This window comes from Gymnodraco acuticeps, unplaced genomic scaffold (assembly GCF_902827175.1).
Source record: "Gymnodraco acuticeps unplaced genomic scaffold, fGymAcu1.1, whole genome shotgun sequence".
NCBI lineage: Eukaryota > Metazoa > Chordata > Actinopteri > Perciformes > Bathydraconidae > Gymnodraco > Gymnodraco acuticeps.
The window spans coordinates 1,961,347-1,982,460 of NW_022991584.1; the positions used below are offsets into that span (position 1 = coordinate 1,961,347).

The following is a 21,114-nucleotide window of genomic DNA, read 5'->3' on the forward strand; positions in this document are numbered from 1 at the left end:
CAAATTCGTGTGTGTGTGTGTGTGTGTGTGTGTGTGTGTGTGTGTGTGTGTGTGTGTGTGTGTGTGTGTGTGTGTGTGTGTGTGTGTGGGGGTGTGTGTGTGTGTGTGTGTGTGTGTGTGTGTGTGTGTGTGTGTGTGTGTGTGTGTGTGTGTGTGTGTGTGTGTGTGTGTGTGTGTGTGTGTGTGTGTGTGTGTGTGTGTGTGTGTGTGTGTGTGTGTGTGTGTGTGTGTGTGTGTGTGTGTGGAGGAGGGACTGTTATAGCTACCAGATGAAAGATGCTCAGTAATCAGATGTGTCCTGTCTCCTCCGGGTGGTATTTTACGAAGCTTATAAACCTCTGTGGCCACTTACAACGCTACTTATGATGTAAATTGGGATACTAAAACTAAAATAAAATGGATATCGAAGTCTTCGATTAGGGCACCAAGGACGCGTAATTTCCGTGCGTAAATGGGTAGATGTGTTTGGATGTTATATACTCGGCATAAAAACGGGATATTTTATACTTAGAATTGAGGCAGTATTATGAACTGGAATTGAAATCTACAATTACACCAGAGGTAAGCTACAGTGTCGCTCCTTGCTTCAGCACCGGTTGGCTCGAGGACCTCGCGCGCGGACAGGCTGTTGGATCGCTGAAACAACATGCACGTTACTCTCTCTGAGGCAGGGCTAACGTGTGGATAGTGACACTCATCAATGCAGAGCTTAATGGGAAAGACAGTGAAGTTTTTCAGTCAGAGTATCTTGATTGTCACTCCCCGCCCACACTAACAGTAGTGGTGAAGTTGTCCTGACATGCCTCCCGGCTGCGAAGATGACAGATATTGCTCACAATTCACGATTTCAAGCTAACGTTTTGACAGCGGACGGACTCACCTCCATGCTCTCCAGTGAAGTTGGACTTCTTACCAGCAGAGTACAACATGGGACACAACAACCTGTTCTCCGTGGGGACGGCTTTTCTCTGCTCCCTACTGTTTTGTGAGTCAGGTAAGCACTTTTTAAAACGTAATCCGGGGCTTCCATAAAGTGAAGTAGCCAAAGTACCTTTGTCGAAACGGCATGGAAAAGCCAAATGTTACGTTAAAGTCGACATTTTACTTAAATTACGCTAACTCTTTTACAGTCTTGAGTGCTACAAAACATTTAATTTCATTATAGAGCTAAACTTTGAAATAATAATAAGCTTCTACCGGCGTGAAAGTGGCAGCACGTAAATGTACCTTTCAATCTATACACCTGCGCGTGTTCAACGCACCACAATGCATTTCTCAAATTTTGTAAATTACACTGTGAGAACAGTTTGCTTACTGTAAATTACAGTAGTAAGACGTTACCTTCCTCAGCTCGTGCGACTATCCTTTTCTTTAAGTGACATTTAGAAATGAATTCTGCCAGACTCGTTTCCCCACGACTTTTAGTTCCTTCCATGTTTCACTTCCGCAGCACTTATCTTTGGTAATGAACAAATATTACATTATTACATTACATTGCATTACATTGCATTTAGCTGACGCTTTTATCCAAAGCGACTTACAATAAGTACATTCGACCAGGAAGACACAACCTTGAAGAAAACAGAATCATATAAGTACATCAGGTTTCATAGAGCCAAAACATTTCAAGTGCTACTCAACTGGCTTTAGATAAGCCAGTCCTTTATTAGTATATAAGTGCTTTGTTAATAGTTCTATCGCTCGAAGTGGACTCGAAATAGATGAGTTTTCAGTCTGCGCAGGAAGATGTGCAAGCTATCTGCTGTCCTGATGTCAATGGGGAGCTCATTCCACCATCTTGGAGCCAGGATAGCAAACCCACGTGTTTTTGCCGATGGGAACTTGGGTCCCCCTCGTAGCGAGGGCGCAGCGAGTCGTTTGGCTGATGCAGAGCGTAGTGCACGCGCTGGGGTGTACGGTTTAACCATGTCCTGGATATACGAAGGGCCAGATCCATTCGCAGCATGGTAAGCAAGTACCAGTGTCTTGAAGTGGATTCTAGCAGTTACCGGAAGCCAGTGAAGGGAGCGGAGGAGCGGAGTGGTGTGGGAAAATTTAGGAAGGTTGAAGACCAAACGAGCCGCTGCATTCTGGATGAGCTGCAGAGGTCGGATGGCACATGCAGGTAGACCAGCCAGGAGGGAGTTGCAGTAGTCTAGGCGTGAGATGACGAGAGCCTGGACCAGAACCTGCGTCGCTTTCTGTGTCAGCTGGGGACGTATCTTCCTGATGTTGTAAAGCGTGTATCTGCAGCAACGGGTTGTGGCAGCTATGTTTGCCGTGAAGGACAGGTTGTTATCTAGGGTCACACCCAGATTCCTTGCAGTCTGAGTCGGGGAAACAACTGAGGTGCCGATGTTGATTGTTAGGTCAAGAGTGGGACAATCTTTTCCCGGAAGGAAGAGCAGCTCAGTCTTGTCAAGGTTGAGCTTGAGGTGATGAGCAGACATCCACTGAGAGATGTCAGCTAGACAAGCAGAGATGCGTGCGACGACCTGGGTCTCTGAGCGGGGAAAGGACAGAATTAATTGGGTGTCGTCAGCGTAGCAGTGGTATGAAAAACCATGCGGGCTAATGACTGATCCGAGTGAGTTTGTGTACAGGGAGAAGAGGAGGGGACCAAGAACAGAGCCCTGAGGGACCCCTGTAGTTAATTGACAAGGGTGGGACTCAGACCCTCTCCAAGTCACCCTGTAGGTACGGTCTTTCAGATATGAGGTGAGGAGGGAAAGTGCAGAGACTGAAACTCCAAGTTTTTGGAGAGTGCGAAGGAGGATCTGATGATTCACCGTGTCGAATGCAGCAGACAGGTCCAACAGGATGATGACAGAGGAGAGGGATGCAGTTTTGGCAGTGTGCAGTTCCTCCGTGACAGCAATGAGAGCAGTTTCTGTGGAGTGACATGCCTTGAAACCAGACTGGTGCGGATCCAGAAGGTTATTCTGATGGAGATAACAGGAGAGTTGTTTAAAGACAGCGCGTTCAAGTGTTTTAGACAGGAACGGGAGGAGAGAGACAGGCCTGTAGTTTATAACATCAGACGGGTTGAGAGTGTGGTTTCTTTAGGAGAGGGTTTACTCTTGCCTCCTTGAGACTGTTTGGAAAGTGACCAGAAGTTAGAGAAGTGTTGATGAAATGGGTGAGAAACGGTAGAATATCAGGAGCGATAGTCTGAAGGAGGTTTGAAGGGATAGGGTCCAGAGGACAGGTGGTAGGGCGGGCAGAGGTAATGAGGGTAAGAACCTCACTTGGAGAGAGAGGGGAAAAGGATTGATTGAAAAGTTTATTAACAGCTTGTATATTGGGTACAGTACAGTACAGCTCAAAACATACAATTGTTAAGGGGATGCAGACCAGAGAAAGACTTTCGTCTTGTTTACATCAGGGTCCCCCATTTCCAATTCATCATGTCATTTAAGACATATAAGACATATTTGACATACAGATGGCTTATTTACAATTTACATACAGATGTTTTTTTTACATACAGATTGCTTGTTTACAATTTTCATTTTAGATTTCGTTCTAATACATCCTAACCGGACATTTAAGACATACCAAGTCTACAGATATACAGTTAGTAACAGAGTCTAAAATGCGAGTATATACATAGATGGCGGGGGGGGAAGCTGTCCATTGAACGACAGGTTGAGATTTGTACCATTACCGGGGCCAGTTTTGCAATGCTCTCCCCGAAGGTGCTCTTTAAGAGAGGTTTTGAAGGTAAGTATAGTTTTACTTTCCTTTACAGTTGTGGGAAGAGCGTTAGTGTGTTGGTGGAAGGAGGGTCTGGTGACCCAGTGGTGAGTAAAGGTGAGTCAGAAAAAGAAGAGCGAATATCATCAACCTTTTTTTCAAAGTGGGTAACAAAGTCGCTTGACAGAAGTGAGGAGGGGGAGGGGCTTTTGGAGGGTCCAAGAGGGTGGAGAAGATGGAGAATAGTTTTTTAGGATTGGAATAGGAAGATTGGATCTTATCTTGAAAGAAAGTGCTTTTTGCCTGAGAGATCGAAGCAGAGAAAGAGGAGAGGAGAGCCTGATAGGTTAGGAGGTTGTCACGGTGTTTAGATTTCCACCGTTTCCGCTCTGCTGCCCTAAGGACGGTTCTATTAGCACGCAGTGCATCATTTAGCCAGGGAGCAGGAGGGGACTGACGAGCCTGCCGAGATGTGAGAGGACAGAGTCCAGAGAGGATGAGAGAGTAGAGAGGAGAGTTTCTGCAGCAGAGTTTGAAGGCAGGAGTTGGAACGAGTCAGAGGAAGGGAGGGCTGAGAGCACCGATGAGGTAGAGGTAGAGGGGGAGAGGGAACGAAGGTTACGGCGGACAAGTGCAGGATGAGAAGAGATTAGTTTGTTATGTTTGGAAAGGGGTAGAGAGAATGAAATGAAGAAGTGATCGGATGTGTGGAGCGGGTTTACAGAGAGGTTAGAAGTAGCGCAGTTCCTTGAGAATATGAGATCAAGGACATTGCCAGCTTTATGAGTCGGTGGGGATGGAGACAGTGAGAAAGCAAAGGTGGTTAACAGGGATGTTAGTTCGTCTATCTTCCCCGTCTGGAGGTTGAAGTCTCCGAGAAGTACAGCGGGAGGGCCAGTTTCAGGGATGTGTGAGAGGAGATTATCTAATTCCTCCAAGAAGTCCCCCAAGGCGCCTGGTGGACGGTAGAGAACAACAATGGTTAACTGTATAGGATGGGTTACTGTGACGGCATGGAATTCAAAGGTGGAAGGAGTGAAGTTAGGTAGCTTGAAGAGGGAAAAGCTCCATTTGGGATAGAGCAGGAGACCAGTGCCACCTCCTCTGCCAGTTGGTCTGGGTGTATGGGAGAAGGAATATGCAGTGGAGAGAGCTGCTGGGGTGGAAGTGTTGGATGGAATAATCCAGGTCTCAGTGAGAGCAAGGAAATCCAGAGACTGCAGGGAGGCGTAGCCAGAGATGAAGTCAGCCTTAGGAACAGCTGACTGGCAATTCCACAGGCCACCTGAAACTAGATGTTGGATCTCAGTGGAGCATGTGGGATAGATGAGAGCAGGCCGGTTATATCGATTAGGAGATACACGGGGCCAGTGATAATTGCGAGAAGACACATGAACAGGAATGGAGAAAATACACATGATTATAGCATGAGGGGCTAGAAAACTAAAGAAAAGAGAAATAAGACACCAGCTCAATCAGAGTAGGATTTGCCTCCTCTTTGCCTCCCTCGTGACTCCCGTAGGACTCCAATGTCTTTGTCAGTCTTCGGCTGTCTTAAATATAAATAAGTTTGTATCCTTACAGTTCAAAAACATTTTGAAAATCCTTTAAATGTGGAAAAAAACGTTCCTCCTTAGTAGTTTAAGTGGTAAATGATGAAGGGTTAACAAAAGAAAATTATCAAGATGCATATTCCTAGTCACAATTTGGAGCAGGTAATATGGTTTCATTAAATATGAGCTACATTTCACTATTCATGATTATACTGCATCCTTTTGAACATTTCTCAATTGGATAACACCTATTTTATTGACATGCTTGTGAATACAGTGTCTAAAATTATGTAAAACAATTTCAGTTTACTTCAAATGCATCAGGCTTCACATTAGAACTGCATTTATTGATTAAGGAGCTTCTAAATTGGTATTTATGAGTTCTGAAACGCAAGTAGGAGTTTTTCTGTGCCGTACGTGACGTGAGAGAGGGTTTCAAAATTAATTGTATTAGAAAAACTCCTCCCTCCATTTCAAAATGCTACAGCATCAGGTGTGCCTGTTCTTGATCTTGTGCCGTACATCTCATTATGTCACTGAGTTCACCTCACAGATAACAGTCACATTTAGTTATTTTAGTGAACTTTTTACTCTTAAATATTTGACAGCCCAATTTCACGAGAGCGCCCCTGGCTTGAGAAGCTGCTGACTCCGTCATCTGAACTGGTCAGTGTTTCATAAACCTCGCCAAGGGGCCTGGCACCGGTCCAGCATGCAGAGCCCAGTGTGCAGGATGTTGGAGGTGTCATCTCATTTCAAGACTCCGCTGGCAGGAGGCTTTGATCTATGGCCCCCTGGAGCTTTTTCTTTTTTTGTTAAGCCTCACATCTGGTCCATCCCAGATGCACAGCCAGATGAACGTGCACTGCCCTGGCTGTCAAAAGAGCAGATAAGAAGTCTCTGGTGTATGCTTGTTTGCCAGAATCAAATTAGTTCATGATTGCACGAGATAAGCCCAATTGCACCATGGGCAAATTAACTCTGACGCCTCCTTTCTGTTTTTTATTGTTTTACATGCTATTGCTAAAACAATTATGCCTTGCCAAAAGTGTCACTTCACATGATATCCACAGCCCATGCTAAGACAGCAGTGTTACATAGAGACTGAATTTGCATATTTGCCCAGGCCTTCTGTCGAAGACCCTCAGGCCAAAGCATAGGTAATAAATCATCAGCAGATTTCCATGCATCCCTCCAGGTTAGCATAAGCAAAGCACCTGGTGATCTTCAACTGGACTATCCTGCAGTTATTGGTTGTGAGTACTTGTCAATGTGCAACTCACCCATAGTCCAGGTAATGATGTGGCCTCGGGTGAGCTACCATGACTGCTGCCAGAGGGTCTAAGGTGTGGTTTTAGGGTCTTTGATGGAAGCACACTTCATTAGGCTGCAATACTACCTTCCACAGTCTAACAGAGACCCAGAGGGAGTGGGTGTTAATGCCTTGTAAACCCACTGCCGACTCTATTGATTTTTTAAAATATTGATTCTTGAGGTTAAGCTTTGGTGTTGTGCTTTCCTTCAACATTTCCTTACATTAATCTCTAGAGAGGAGCTGCCAAGAGATATTTGTTTATGAGATATGTTCTCTTTCTGTACATTTAAGATTGAATACATTCCAAGCCATTGCAAAAAAACATCATTAGCCTATAGGAGAATGAATGACTGATGCAGGTGTACACACATAATCTACTAAAGCTGGATGGATACATCTGAGTTATTGCAGTTATCAGTGTTACCATGAGTCAATGTAATGGTGACACAAAATGTCAATACAGTAAGGCCAATTATATGTTTTAGGTAGTTTATACACAGTGGAGCCATCACTTGGTTTAGTTAAATATAAGGTATCCCACTTAGGACATTATCTTACCTCACAATTCTTTAAAAAAACACATTTAAGTGTTCAGTAATTGTCTTAGTTCGTACATGAAAACATGAACAGTAGTGCTATACTATCATCCTGTTTTTTTAATGAGATTAAATATCATATATGGGTTAGGTCAGGATATATTATTCCTACATGTTAACACACCGGAGTCACACTCTGCTTCTAAGTGAAAAGTGTGAGTTAATTGTTTCATGCATCAGCTGTAACACAGAGTGACAGACAGCTCTGCAATAAACACCCTTCACTCGTGAGAAATTAGCTCACCTCTACTAAACACAAGCAAGCAATGATGTGTGTAATTGACTCTGACTACATTGATGAAGGTGAAGGCGGTAATCCCCAAGGAGTGGGATTCCTGTCCATATCCATGCTATTCACGCTGCAGAAAAACAATACAGTGAGCTGAGTCAGGCTGAACTCGTAGGCAAATCTGTCTGGACTGATCATTCAAAATCAATTTGATTAAGCCGCCCCCTATTGTGAGAAAACACATACATTATAATACCATTTGACAGATAAAGAGAGATGAAATGGTGTCGATGCAAGGCGAAATACTTCCCGTCTCCACCTGCTCACCCCTAGAGGTTTCATCAGACCCACTTGGGGAGCTCAGATCATCAGATCAAAAGATTTGCTAAGATGTGGAAAGGTCAATAAGACTTTACCAAGAGAGGTCTTAGATGTTTAGCGCTGAAGCACAACACTAACCTTCACTCCCAAAAGCCACACTATCATGCCAGCCGGATTTACTGCAGTTTGTTAAGTGAGGATTAGAGGAGACACGGATGAGAGAACAAGGATATGATCTAGTGTGCAACTTCCACAAACCCACTCTTCATAGAGCTGTTATCAGACCATCAAATGTCAGCAATTCAAATAAAAAGTTAAAACTGTCCAAATGACCTTGATGTCAAAGGATATTTGCAATAGGCTACTTTAGTCATATTCATATTAGATTATTTAAATGTTAAAAAACGAAATACTGCAGTTCCATGAGAAGTTTCATGAAATATTTAACAGATCTATTGCATGCATACTTCAATTAAAACAAAGATAGGAGTGAAATGTACTCTTCAATGTATTTGTACAGTGGCTTCTCTATGAATGTCTATTGCTTAAAAAAGAGAAGTGATTTTTCATTTCAAATATATCATGTTTTTGTAGTTCTTTGTTTTGAGAAGACCCACTCGCACGCTGAGGATGAGCTCTTCAAGACGCTGTTCGCCGGGTACAACAAGTGGTCGAGACCCGTGCCCAACATCTCTGACGTGGTCATCGTCAAGTTCGGACTGTCCATCGCACAGCTCATAGATGTGGTGAGTTGTCAATCGTCCATTTCATATAAAACCTTAAGACATTAATAGAGTTAAGACATTTTGGAGCAAAATGTTCCCATGGAGCTTTCATTGGTATGATTAACTGATACTAGCCAAACGTATGGCACTTTAATGAGGCTACAAGAACGAGAAAAGATTTACTTTCCAATCAATAAGTCTCAACCAAAAAAAAATGTATTTTGTATTTTGATAAATGGACTGTTTCTTCAGGGCGTGTGAAGACAGGTGACAGCTCACAGGAAATAAGAGAAGCACGGGGTAAATGACACAGGTCAATAAAGTGGGTGTGTTAGTAATAGGGTCAATTTATAACAAGGGATCAATATCTGGAAGGTAAGCAAGTCCATCATAAAGAATCAATAACATTTGAAATCTAAGACGATAATATAAAAAATAATAAGGTAGAAAATTAAAGCATTATGTATCCTTTCGTATGGGGTGCTCACTTACTCAACTGAAGTTGGAGTTGAAACACAGAGTTACTAAGACCATTTATTAAAGATTTGTGCAAAGCGTGTGCCTTAGTCATTTCAGGTTATTAATTATGAATCACAAAGCAAATTCTCATGATGCGTCACTGGATCCAAAGGGCTCCTTTTTTTTTAATATTCCCGTGGTAGCACACACCGGCCAATCTCCTGGCATTTGTTCTCGCTATTATGACACTGCCACTTTTAACCATCTTTTCCCTGACAGTTTTTACACCAAATGTGTGTTTTGCAATAGTATGTTTTGGCATTTTTTAATACAGTAGCAATAACAAATTTAGGAAAACTAGATTATGCACCACCCTCTGCCCTGTCACAGAACTCTTCACATCCATCACCTTATTGAAGTAAAGTTGCTACAAGCTATATTTGGGTCTTGCTTTGACAAAACTCCAAGAATTTCTCTCATATATTCCTCTGGCCTGAGTTAACAGCCTTCTCTCTCTCTGTCTCTGTCTCTCTGTCTGTCTGTCTCTCTCTCTCTCCTCTCTCTCTCTCTCTCTCTCTCTCTCTCTCTCTCTCTCTCTCTCTCTCTCTCTCTCTCTTCCTCTTCTCTCTCTCTCTCTCTCCGTCTGTCTGTCCTCTAGGATGAGAAGAACCAAATGATGACAACCAACGTGTGGCTTAAACAGGTCAGAAAAATGTGTCAGTGTTGCTTTATTAACAAGATTCCTTTTTCTTCAACTGTATCTCGTCATGTCAAACACTACGAATATACAAACCTACATCTACAGTGCTCATTTGACAAAGATGATGAGGCGTTGATTTGTTTATAGGACAATAAAGGATCATACCCTTCTTGTTTGTATGTCTCAGGAGTGGAATGACTACAAACTTCGCTGGAAACCGTCCGATTACGACAATGTGACGTCCATCAGAGTGCCGTCAGAGCTCATATGGGTGCCAGACATCGTCCTCTACAACAAGTAAGTGTGGCAAGAGACAATTCTTTTGATAGACGGATTAATCCATTGGTCTAACATTTTAAAAAAAAGGTTAACAATCAAAATCTCCAAGAGTTTAGGATGACATATTAAAGCGTTAAACTGTCCAAACCCTAAAGTCATAAAGGATGAGATAAAACCATACATATTTACATCTGAGAAGCTTAAATCCATTTTATAAATCCATTTTATGCTTTAATTATAAATTAATTATTTAAATAGTTACTAATCAACGTTCTGTGGATCAGTTAAAGGTGGGGTAGGTAATTTTGGAGAAACCAGCTCGAGTGCGCTAGAATTTGAAAATACACAACCGGAAAAAATCTGCCACTTTCTTACAGAGCCCCTCCTCCAACACACACGAATGCGCACATGACCAATGAGGGCACGAGATAAGTTTGTGCACAGATGGAAGGCTGACAGGCAGGTAGGCCATCCAGTTATTTTAGTCGGGCCGGCTCAAATGATTGGTCGTGCTTTTTACAGTACTACAGCTTCCACAGATGACATTTCTTTATGGATTTTTTGTCAAAGCACTTAAGATATTCATTGCTATCGGGATGTTAAGAGCATTCCATGGAATATAACAACAAGTGTATCTCGAGCCGGTTTCTCAAACTTACCTACCCCACCTTTAACCTACACTGAACAAAAATATAAACGCAACACTTTTGTTTTTGCTCCCATTTTTCATGAGATAAACTCAAAGATCTAAAACATTTTCTATATACACAAAATAACCATTTCTCTCAAATATTGTTCACAAATCTGAAAAAATCTGTGATAGTGAGCACTTCTCCTTTGCCGAGATAATCCATCCCACCTCACAGGTGTGGCATATCAAGATGCTGATTAGACAGCATGATTATTGCACAGGTGTGCCTTAGGCTGGCCATAATAAAAGGCCACTCTGAAACGTGCACTTTTGCTTTATGGGGGGGGTCTGGGGGGGTCCGAAAACCAGTCAGTATCTGGTGTGAGGGGTAGGGTTAGGGTTAGGGTAATGTTGTGAATCGAGTGGCCTGTGTTCGTCGTCCATAACATACGCCTGCCCATACCATAACCCCACCACCACCATGGGCCACTCGATTCACAACATTACCCTAACCCTACCCCTACCCCTCACACCAGATACTGACTGGTTTTCGGACCCCCCCCAATAAAGCAAAAATGCACGTTTCAGAGTGGCCTTTTATTGTGGCCAGCCTAAGGCACACCTGTGCAATAATCATGGTGTCTAATCAGCATCTTGATATGCCACACCTGTGAGGTGGGATGGATTATCTCAGCAAAGGAGAAGTGCTCACTATCACAGATTTTTTCAGATTTGTGAACAATGTTTGAGAGAAATGGTTATTTTGTGTATATAGAAAATGTTTTAGATCTTTGAGTTCATCTCATGTAAAATGGGAGCAAAAACAAAAGTGTTGCGTTTATATTTTTAGTCAGTGTATTAATGACATGTATTTTCGGCTCAACTTAAAATAAGCATTATAATTCATTTGTGATCAGGTCTAGACAATTCTTTAACAATTTATACTAAAACTGTTCATTGAATACCACAGTGGATGCTTGTAACAGAGTTGTAGAAACATTTAAAAGAAGAGTAACAGCCACACTCATCCAGTGAATTGATGCCTCTTTGCTGGATGGTGTATGGTATGAGAATGGTGCCATCTAGTGATACAACAAATACATTTTTACTGCTCTTAACATTTCTACACCTACCATGAACAGCTCTTCCTGTCTCAAATTGTAAGCTGTTTTCCATGAATTATATATTTATACATTGTGAATCTCTGCTAATATATGTTGACTCTTATTTATTTCAAAATGAAGACAGCCTTGAAATGTGAATTGCCTCAGTGAGAATCTATTGTTAAATAAATCTCCTAAATCCACCTCTCGGAGATTAAACCCGGTGAGTTGATGATTGGGTTCTGCTCCATTAAACCAGTCTAATCACAACCTGTAAGTGAAATTAAAAAAGGTGGGAAGCCGATGAAATGATAACGGCTCATCATTAGGTTTTCAGCAGGAGCTATTATCACCATTAAAGCGATGAGTGAAGGGGAGATTACTGGAGAAGATTATTAGTGGGAATACTATTTTTCTAAATTAAGATAAAATAATTTCTCAGCACAGGGTGTGGTAGGATCAGATTGTTGATTTGCTTTTTTAGCCTCTGAACTGAGATATTCAAACTGTTATGGTTTATGACTACCTTTCCAGCGCTGATGGCGAGTTTGCTGTGACCCACATGACCAAAGCTCACCTATTCCACAACGGTAAAGTCCGCTGGGTGCCTCCTGCCATCTACAAAAGCTCCTGCAGCATCGACGTCACCTTCTTCCCCTTCGACCAACAGAACTGCAAAATGAAATTTGGCTCGTGGACGTACGACAAGGCCAAGATTGACCTGGAGAAAACTGAAGCAGTGGACCTGAACAACTACTGGGAGAGCGGCGAATGGGCTATCATCAACGCAGTGGGGACGTACAACACCAAGAAATACGACTGCTGCCACGAGATCTACCCAGACATCACCTACTTCTTCATCATTCGGAGGCTGCCCCTGTTTTACACCATCAACCTCATCATCCCCTGCCTGCTCATCTCCTGCCTCACTGTTCTGGTGTTCTATCTGCCCTCAGACTGCGGGGAGAAGATCACCCTGTGCATCTCCGTGCTGCTGTCCCTCACTGTTTTCCTCCTCCTCATCACCGAGATCATCCCCTCCACCTCCCTCGTCATCCCGCTGATCGGAGAGTACCTCCTCTTCACTATGATTTTCGTCACCCTCTCCATCGTCATCACTGTGTTCGTGCTCAACGTGCACCATCGCTCTCCCAGCACTCACAAGATGCCCCGCTGGGTCCACTCCGTGTTCCTGGACATGATCCCGCGCTGGCTTTTCATGCGGCGGCCCGCGCCAGATGTCCGCCGTCGCAGGCTGTTGCTGCTGCAGCAGGAGGCGGCGGCCGACCGGAGGCAGGCCCGATTGGCCGGGTTCAAACATGGCAACTGCCTCAGCACCTCGGCCAACTGGCTAAGAGACGGGACATCCTCAGAGGACCCCGAGAGAAGCTCTTATGAGGACTTAGAGCTGGGGACCCTGACATCATATTTCTCCTTTCGCCCTCCTTCGCCCAGACCTCCGGGGTCCACTCCCCCGACCCAACAGAAAAACCAACAGAACAGCCAGAACCAGCCGGAGGGGGCGACGGGGGCAAACAGACAGAGACTCAATACCATTCAGAGGGCCATTAAAGGAGATAACACAGTATCAGACTCAACTTTCCTGCTCTCACCAAGTGTTATACGTGCTCTGGAAGGGGTGCACTACATCGCAGACCACCTGAGGGCCGAGGATGCTGACTTCAGCGTGAGTATCAGCCAAATGCTACATCAACTATTATCAGAATGGCACTTAAACGCCACATTGTTTGTATAGTTTGTTATAAAAATCCTAACCATAATGTATTATTTTCTGCCTATTTTTATAGCACTAATACACATTTCCATTCTCCAGCCAAGTGAATATGAAGTCCTGTTTAAGATTTATTTCATAGTGAAGTTCATCAACACCCCCATGACTAACACCTGCAATACGCTGAGAGGCTAAAGATGAAAATCAGCCTTTTGTCAAAAACAAAGACAGATTTAAGACATCATAATAATAACCGAGGTGTTACTTAGTTTTTTTAATTTCTTGTTTTCTCTCTGTCTCTTTTTGCTTTTATTCTACACAGGTGAAAGAGGATTGGAAGTATGTCGCCATGGTGATTGACCGCATCTTCCTGTGGATGTTCATTATTGTGTGCCTGCTTGGGACCATCGGCCTCTTCCTACCCCCTTGGCTAGCTGGCATGATCTAGCTGCTCATGGGAGAATGTGTGAAAAACCCATAACCGCCACTAGTTAGTGAATTTGACATTCAAAATGTAGCTGAACTCTACTTCACGTTTGTGTAATGTACTGCGTTAAAGGCCTCATGAGGCTATAAAGCTCTTGATGCACCACCAAAGCAAAAGTGTGGAAAAACCGAAAGGTAGCATCTTCTATACAGCGGACATCTCAGACTCAGCCCGTCACTTGGCTCAACTTTTATCCATCTAAGCTGCACTTTGCCTCAGGTGTAATGGTACTTAGGTTGAGTTTGACCCAAATGCTAACATTAGCATGTTAACAGGCCCAGAGTTGGCAATTGGTAATGTGCTCATGGTTAGCACAACCTGAGAATTGGTATATTAGCATACCAATGGCAGTATGCTAATGTACCAATGTTTAGTACAATGTATCTTTCAGCATGTAAGTTAGGTGTAACTTGCTAGTAAATGGGATGGCACCAGCATCAGTGTAAGGCGTAACCGTTGTTTGTGGAATGACACTTTTTTAATGATTTCCCATGTTCAGTTCTTTCAATTGTTAACACAATATAGATTGAGACACAAATCAATGTTAATTATTGTTTTAACAGTTTTTAAAATGAGATGTATGTCTTTCAAGCAAAGTAATGCCTTAATTTCCTTCAAAATCACAAACGTTGAAATGTAAACTACAGCTATTGTTTATTTACTAGTAAAGTAGTGTGATGACTTTATCAATTATCAACAAGAAATGACTTTGAATTACAAGTCACCAGTCAGTAGCTTTAGTTTAGTATGAATACAGATGATTCTATCAGGAATGACTTAATTCAGTAATTAGAGGTCTACAGGTGTGACCTGAAGGTCAGACCTGTTGCTGATAGGATTCCTCTTCTGGGTAATATTAATGAACCATATTCCATGGTCCTCCATGTTGTCAATATCATTCAAATGTTGGATGAGATAAATGTGGAAACAGGTTTTGACCGTCATTGGCATGCTGTACTTGAAATCCAGAATATACTGGACACACTAACCTGTGATTTGTGCTGGTTTGGAAAGCATTTCCCTTTTTCACACAGGTTTTCTTTCTGCCATACTGTCATTATCATACAATGAAATACATAAGCTCATGAAACCTTTAAAAAGCCGTCTTTATAGCATTTATTGAGTGATGTGAAAATGAACTTAACAGCAGTGTCAGGTTATGATTCCTACAGCTGGCCTTCCTAAATCTAGATTCAATGAGTAGACATTTACAGAGGTATACATCTTGATATTCATTTTTACATCACTTGATTTACGTGCTAGAAATTCATATTTTATAATGATAGTGGAAATATTAGAGAGTTCCTGACAGACAATCCATATTCATGCCATTGTAGTCTTCATCTCATCATTTTAATAAAATGCATCACAGTTAAACTTGGGATTCATACTGTATATAAAACACTTTTGAACATTTGAATGGCCGACTGTTTGGTTTTGTCAACTTTACATTTCACTTTTATTTTCTCTGCTATAAAACCAATAGTACTCATCATAAGGCACATTTTATATTTACAAGGTTTTTCAATATCTGAGCAGATAATTAAATCGTTAAGAAAAGTTTACATAAAAAGAAGTGTGAAATGGTGGCATCCTAAATATGATGCCAATGGACCATGAGTAATGTTGGCATACAGAAGTACGCACACTTTTTTCCAAGTTGTCCTTATCCTCTGAGCTGTACCATATATTAAAACAAAGCAACACATATAGGTATGATGACGTCCTGCCACAGCCTGAATAAAAGCAGTTTGATGACATCTAAAATGTTCAACTGTGTGCAAATGTTAATTCTGACTAGAATGTGAATCATTAGCTTGATGTGTAAACCGTCCACTAGGGGGCCACTGGCTTGGCTAGGTTGGCCCTGACTCTGGCCTGGTCCACAGCATCCAACATGTTCTTACTATCCATAGCCAGAGTGTGTGCTGCAGTGAGCAGCTGTTTCTTACACTCGTCCTTCAAAGAGGTGATGGAGTTCTGCTGGGCCAGTCGCATTTTGCTGATCAGCTCCGCCATGTCGTTGTTCAGCAGCTTCTGGGTACCCCCTATCTGTGGGGGGGGGGGGGGGGGAAACACACTGTTGGCCTTTTTCTTGGAAGACATTTTTACATGTGGCAGAAGGGATCAGGTGTAAATAATAAAGTCAATGACGGTTGAATTCCCATTTCCCTCTGTGAGCCACAGCCACCCCGACATTGTGATAATTCTAAGGTGAAAAACATCTATTAACACACCTATACAATATTATGTAACCAAAACAAATAATAACACAAATGCAATAGGTGTGTAATGATTTAACTCAACTGCATTATATTAACAACTGTTATTGTAATTGTGTCCATACATTTTGCATATACAGCACATATATGGTCCTTTTTTACATTTAGTTGACCCCGTGTGCATATCCACAGCTGCTTTTTCAAGTGAGCAACACATGCATTGATTTCTGTTTGATAAATATGGCTGTGAAGAAACTGCAGCTCATAACAAATGTACTTTTTTTAACGTAACTTGAAATGGTCATTTGCTCTTCATCTCTTTGTGTTTGAAGAAGAGTTTTGTCACTTTTAGTTTTAAGGAACAAACGGCAGGAAGAAAAATCAATAAAGGAAGTGTAGAAAGACAGACATTGTGTGTACCTCAGTCCTCACAGACTCGTGTAAGGTGGGCAGAATGTCATCCACACTGCGGATCAGATCTCGTAGAGCCATCCCGACAGACTGTGGGCGGAGATCAATGCAGAGAATGGATTAGCTGTATGACTCAAGAGATTTGTTTCCATCACCATTCATACACCTTGCCTCTAAAGCGGAAAGAAAACATAAAATCTAAATGAAAATGTGATTATTTTCTTTGATGTACCTTAACAATAGTGATATATTTCTCCGGCGGAGCGTCAATGATGTCATTCTTGAGTTGGACGACCACTTTGACCAGGTCCATGACGTAGAGGTACACTTTGTCATCAGAGCGGTCCAGCTCAGCTGTGGGCGCAGCCTGAGGGAATAATGTGTTTTCATCATTAAAGAACTCATCCTCATTACTTGGCATCAATCCCCTTTCAATTGAAGGGCAATTTTACTTTCTTAAGATGATTGATTTTATTATATATAGTATCTAAAAATTCAAGCTAATGTATTTAAATGATCTTTTTCAGAATGCTAAAAGATATTATAATCCCAAAGATGAATTAATATAACTACCTGTGCTGTGAGCCGAGGGGGCTTCTCTGGAGGGGCTGCAGTGCAGAAAGATGAACAATGTGAGAAAGAGAGAACAGGAGGGTTTAGAAAGAAATGAACCCTCAGAACGACTACGTGAATATAAAATGGGAATTTATACATTTCCTCTGAGCGCTTACCATGCTCAGTGTCAGCTTCAGGGGACTAAAAAGAATAGAAAGAGATTAATTTCATGAGGACTAGAAAATAAAACAATATGCTTATATATCACTTGTTTCCCTGGGATATAGTTGTTCCTATTTCCTATAATGCTTCTTTAATATTCATACCATAAAAAAGCAATGTATGAATTAAGTATCTTGTGTTTTCATCTGACAAGAATGAAGGTTGTATTGCACATTTCTATATGTCAATTTGATCACTAGAGGAGAAAAACAAGATTGACATTTGTGTTCATGTTTTGTATTTTGGAGTTTAAAAAGTGTTTGTTTTGTTTTTCCTTTTCAGTGATCACAAATTGTCCTCATTGCACCTTTATTGGTTTTATTTCCAATTTGAACAATATAGCTTACTTTACAAGTACCTTAAAAAAGTTTTCTAACTTATTATAGCTGCATTGGAAATATCATGTAGTTTACATACACTGTTAAAAGTAGTGTAGCTTTGAACAACCTATATCTTTTTTTACAATCTTCAAATGGGAAGAAAATAGTATATTTAGAAAGAAAAGCGACTGAAATCACAGTTTGAAGGGGGGGGGGACCTACCGCTGGGCCCGCAGTGTCCTCTGGTCCCATGGGGTCCTGTAAAAGAACAGGCAGGTTCATTTGATAGAATAAGGTCATGGACCCCCTCTTTGGAACTGTTATCAGGGGGACATTCAATTTAAAGCTAGTGTGGCGTTGAGAGTGAACGAGTGGGTGGATTTTGTTTAATGATGCCTCGTTCCACGTAGCCTCCAGGGCCAGAGTGAATTGAGTTGGGGGACACTGAGACACAGAGAGGGGGTTGACAAAAGAGAATGATGCTCTGTTTCCCACCAGGAGTTTCTCCTCCTTTTCCAGCCACTTCTCATCCTCCATCATCTGCTCCTTCTGCCGGCGGAGAGTGTGCTGCATGTCCTGCCGCTCCCTCTGCCAGAGGTGCGCCGCGTCCTCCCTGCTGTTCGGCTCCACTCGGAAAAACTCGCCCTCCTACAAATAATGTGAATATAACAGAAAAATGATGGATATTAAACAGCCTTTTTTTGGGTCTCTTATGCATTCATTTTTAACTTTAGCTGTTTAACACAACTGAGAGCTACACCTGCACACACTAGTCTGTGTTGGATGTGGCGTGTGTGTTACATGTTGTGATCATGGATGTTCCTGTTATGTGATTGTGATGTGCTATATGTGACATGTATGTAGTAACGTGTGTTGTTTGCATTTTATTGTTCTCTTTTATCCTTTCGCCTGTACCTACTTATCTTTCATCCTTTTTTATAACAAATGCTGTTGATGTATTGTGATTGTAAGGATGTCCATAATCAACTGGCCAGGGACAACATCTGGAAATGAGCAATGTTTGCTAAAGCTGCCCCATTCACTGTTTTTTGTGACAGTTGATCAATGGGGGCTGTCCACGACACTATAAACAAATAAACTAAAACTAAACTTCGAATGTAAGAAAATAGACACAAACTCAGATACGTTTTAGAAATGTTAGACAACGCGCTGGGTTTCTCACCGCCATGCTGCGGCGGCGAGGGGACCTGCCCGGCAGCGTGAAAGTGCTCATGGAGTCGACGGGGGTCTGGTATTCACACGGGCTGGCCAGGTCAGGGGAGCTGGCACATAACGCCTCGTTCAGCTGCACAGACACACACACACACACACACATTAACACATGGATACTTTTTTGAAGTAAAGCCTGTGATCTTGGGTTAAACAGGTGAGAGGTTACTGTACCTGAATGTGCAGACCGATACTGAGCATGTTCCCGAACCGCCCTGGTTTCATCCTTGAAGGCTACAGCAATTATTTAGGAGAGGTATTAAAACACGCACTAATTCAAAACATTACATTTTAATCATTTGAAAATGTGGCTGACTTTGACAGTACCTTGGGAGGAGGCTCATTGAAGTTGAATTTGGGGTCGAAGAGTTTAGTGGAGCGTGCTCTGTCCCTCTCTCTCTCCACTTCCTGTTCCTTCACCATATTGTGGACATCGCTGACACATTTCAGACAACACATTATTGTATATCATGTCTTAAGAGATGTAGAAAAACACATCTTATAGACTGTTATTGCAGATAACTTTACACCATTCTAAATCACTTAATTTGCATCTATCCATTTCTTTATGAACAGCTGATCTCGAAATGTTTTTTATTATAATTATATCACATTCATTTTGTATATTTAACGGCTCTAATTCTATCTTGAACTTAATCTGAAAAGGAGTTGATGAAGCATATCAATATAGACCATTTCTTGCATTTTAGCAAAAGGCTACAATAAAACAGAGTAACCTTTTCCTTGTTGTTCGTGTGTCATCAGAAATTACAGACTGAGAATCTCTAACAATTTACATGAGCAAAACACCTCAAATATATTTGTATTGAACTTTGATGGCTTATCAAACTGAACCAATCTTAATACATTTCACTCCATTCAGTTATGTTGATATTGAGTAAAGAGGTACCTGATCTTGACCACCAGCTCGGTGAAGTTGGGTCTCTCTCTGGGGTCGTAGGACCAGCAGCGGGTCATCAGTGAGTAGAGGGCGGGGGGGCAGTTGTCGGGCTTGGGCAGCCGGATGCCCTGCTCCAGCTGGTTGATCACGTCTCGGTTCTCCAGCCAGAAAAACGGCTGCTGTCCAACACTCATGATCTCCCACATACAGACAGCTATCAGGGAATGCAAACAGAGAAAACACATGTTATGTTCCTCATTATATTATTATCCCATTGCTATATTTGGGTCCCTCGAGTACACTTGTTTGTGTTTAAGGCTATGTTCTTTGGTTCTCCTTCTATCAGTATACGCTTCCCTTTTTTATAGGAGAAACAAAACTGACTCAAACTCAATCTTAACCTACTTATTCACACAGTACTTTTCTGAATTGAAGCTCAGAGAATCCATACAATAAATGAATCTCAAGTGTGTTACACAGATTAAAAACGATTACATTAACATAGTTCATATGATCCAGCTCAATCGAGAGGGCAACAAAATGTTAGATTTAAGTTTTTTTATCTTAATGCTTTACTTTAAAGACCATCCAATCAGATTGTTCATGCCTTTTTTTGCCTTGAATAAAATAATAAAAATGTAGTAGATCCAGAATGATTACTTTCAATTATTTGATTGTGATGAATCTATTTGTATGAAATGGACCAGAGAAGGCCATCACAGCGTGGCTACGTATTGGAGCACAACATAGTTCTGATGAAGTGGAGACAGGTAAAGATTCATTCAATAACCAGATAATCTTTCCTCCGCCATGGAGGTAATGTTTCAGATCGGTTTATCTCGGTTTGTCTGTCAGCAGGATGAAGGAAAAAGTACAGGCACGATTTTGCATGACATTTAGAGCAGTTCGGAGTCACAATGCGGATACATACATTTGATATCCATTTAGCTACCATTGCGAGAAGGCATTTGTCCTGCATTCAGAATAATCTAAAAAAACGAGTTCAAAGGTAGGGAAATTCCCTTGAAAGCACTCCTCAAATTGGGACAATTAGAAAAACAAATATTGTGTTGTTTAAACACACTGAGCAATTAAATAGGACACATCTTCTTTGAAGCGTCCATGACATGTTGTTTCCACATTAGCTCACCAACACACCTACAGTACTTCATACACTCATAACTACTCCTCTGTGAAGTTCTGACATCGGTTCAAGCAGTGCTTGTTTGGATTAAAGATTAACCAGCTGCCTGCCATTAGCCATCTGTGTGTGTGTGTGTGTGTGTTTTCCTGTCTGTGCACAATGTGTGTATGTATCACAGGCTCACCAAACATCCAGACGTCGCTGGCTGTGGTGAAGCGTCTGAAGTTGATGGATTCTGGGGCCATCCACTTGATTGGCAACCGAGTAACAGACGCTGCAGGAA

At 41.9% G+C, this 21,114-nt stretch overlaps 2 protein-coding genes across 12 annotated transcripts in view; one reads left to right on the forward strand and one right to left on the reverse strand.

Moving 5' to 3' along the window:
* The first annotated feature begins 320 nt into the window (after window positions 1–320).
* On the forward strand, window positions 321–14,724 carry chrna2b (cholinergic receptor, nicotinic, alpha 2b (neuronal)). Of its 3 annotated transcripts, none has more exons than XM_034197701.1 (6): window positions 321–994; window positions 8,305–8,456; window positions 9,553–9,597; window positions 9,782–9,891; window positions 12,142–13,294; window positions 13,662–14,724. In XM_034197701.1, the coding sequence occupies exons 1-6, from the start codon at window positions 928–930 to the stop codon at window positions 13,785–13,787; spliced, it is 1,653 nt and encodes a 550-aa protein (XP_034053592.1). In that variant the 5' UTR covers window positions 321–927; the 3' UTR covers window positions 13,788–14,724. The 3 variants fall into 3 exon arrangements, with proteins under 3 accessions (XP_034053592.1, XP_034053593.1, XP_034053594.1); XM_034197702.1 differs by having other exon boundaries at window positions 321–985; XM_034197703.1 differs by lacking the exon at window positions 321–994 and adding an exon at window positions 1,925–1,967.
* Window positions 14,725–14,925: 201 nt separating this feature from the next.
* Window positions 14,926–21,114, reverse strand: part of ptk2bb (protein tyrosine kinase 2 beta, b) — a 28,480-nt gene continuing 22,291 nt past the window's right edge. For 7 of the 9 annotated variants that reach the window (XM_034197694.1, XM_034197696.1, XM_034197691.1 and 4 more), the window contains 11 exons: window positions 21,016–21,105; window positions 19,697–19,901; window positions 19,114–19,222; window positions 18,961–19,020; window positions 18,740–18,862; window positions 17,779–18,204; window positions 17,191–17,215; window positions 17,033–17,067; window positions 16,692–16,826; window positions 16,469–16,549; window positions 14,926–15,878 (listed from right to left, as the gene is read on the reverse strand). In XM_034197694.1, coding sequence (XP_034053585.1) covers window positions 15,663–15,878; window positions 16,469–16,549; window positions 16,692–16,826; window positions 17,033–17,067; window positions 17,191–17,215; window positions 17,779–18,204; window positions 18,740–18,862; window positions 18,961–19,020; window positions 19,114–19,222; window positions 19,697–19,901; window positions 21,016–21,105 — 1,505 coding nt within the window. In that variant the 3' untranslated portion in view covers window positions 14,926–15,662. The remainder of the gene's footprint in view (window positions 15,879–16,468; window positions 16,550–16,691; window positions 16,827–17,032; window positions 17,068–17,190; window positions 17,216–17,778; window positions 18,205–18,739; window positions 18,863–18,960; window positions 19,021–19,113; window positions 19,223–19,696; window positions 19,902–21,015; window positions 21,106–21,114) is intronic. The other 2 variants (XM_034197698.1, XM_034197699.1) reach the window with 2 other exon arrangements.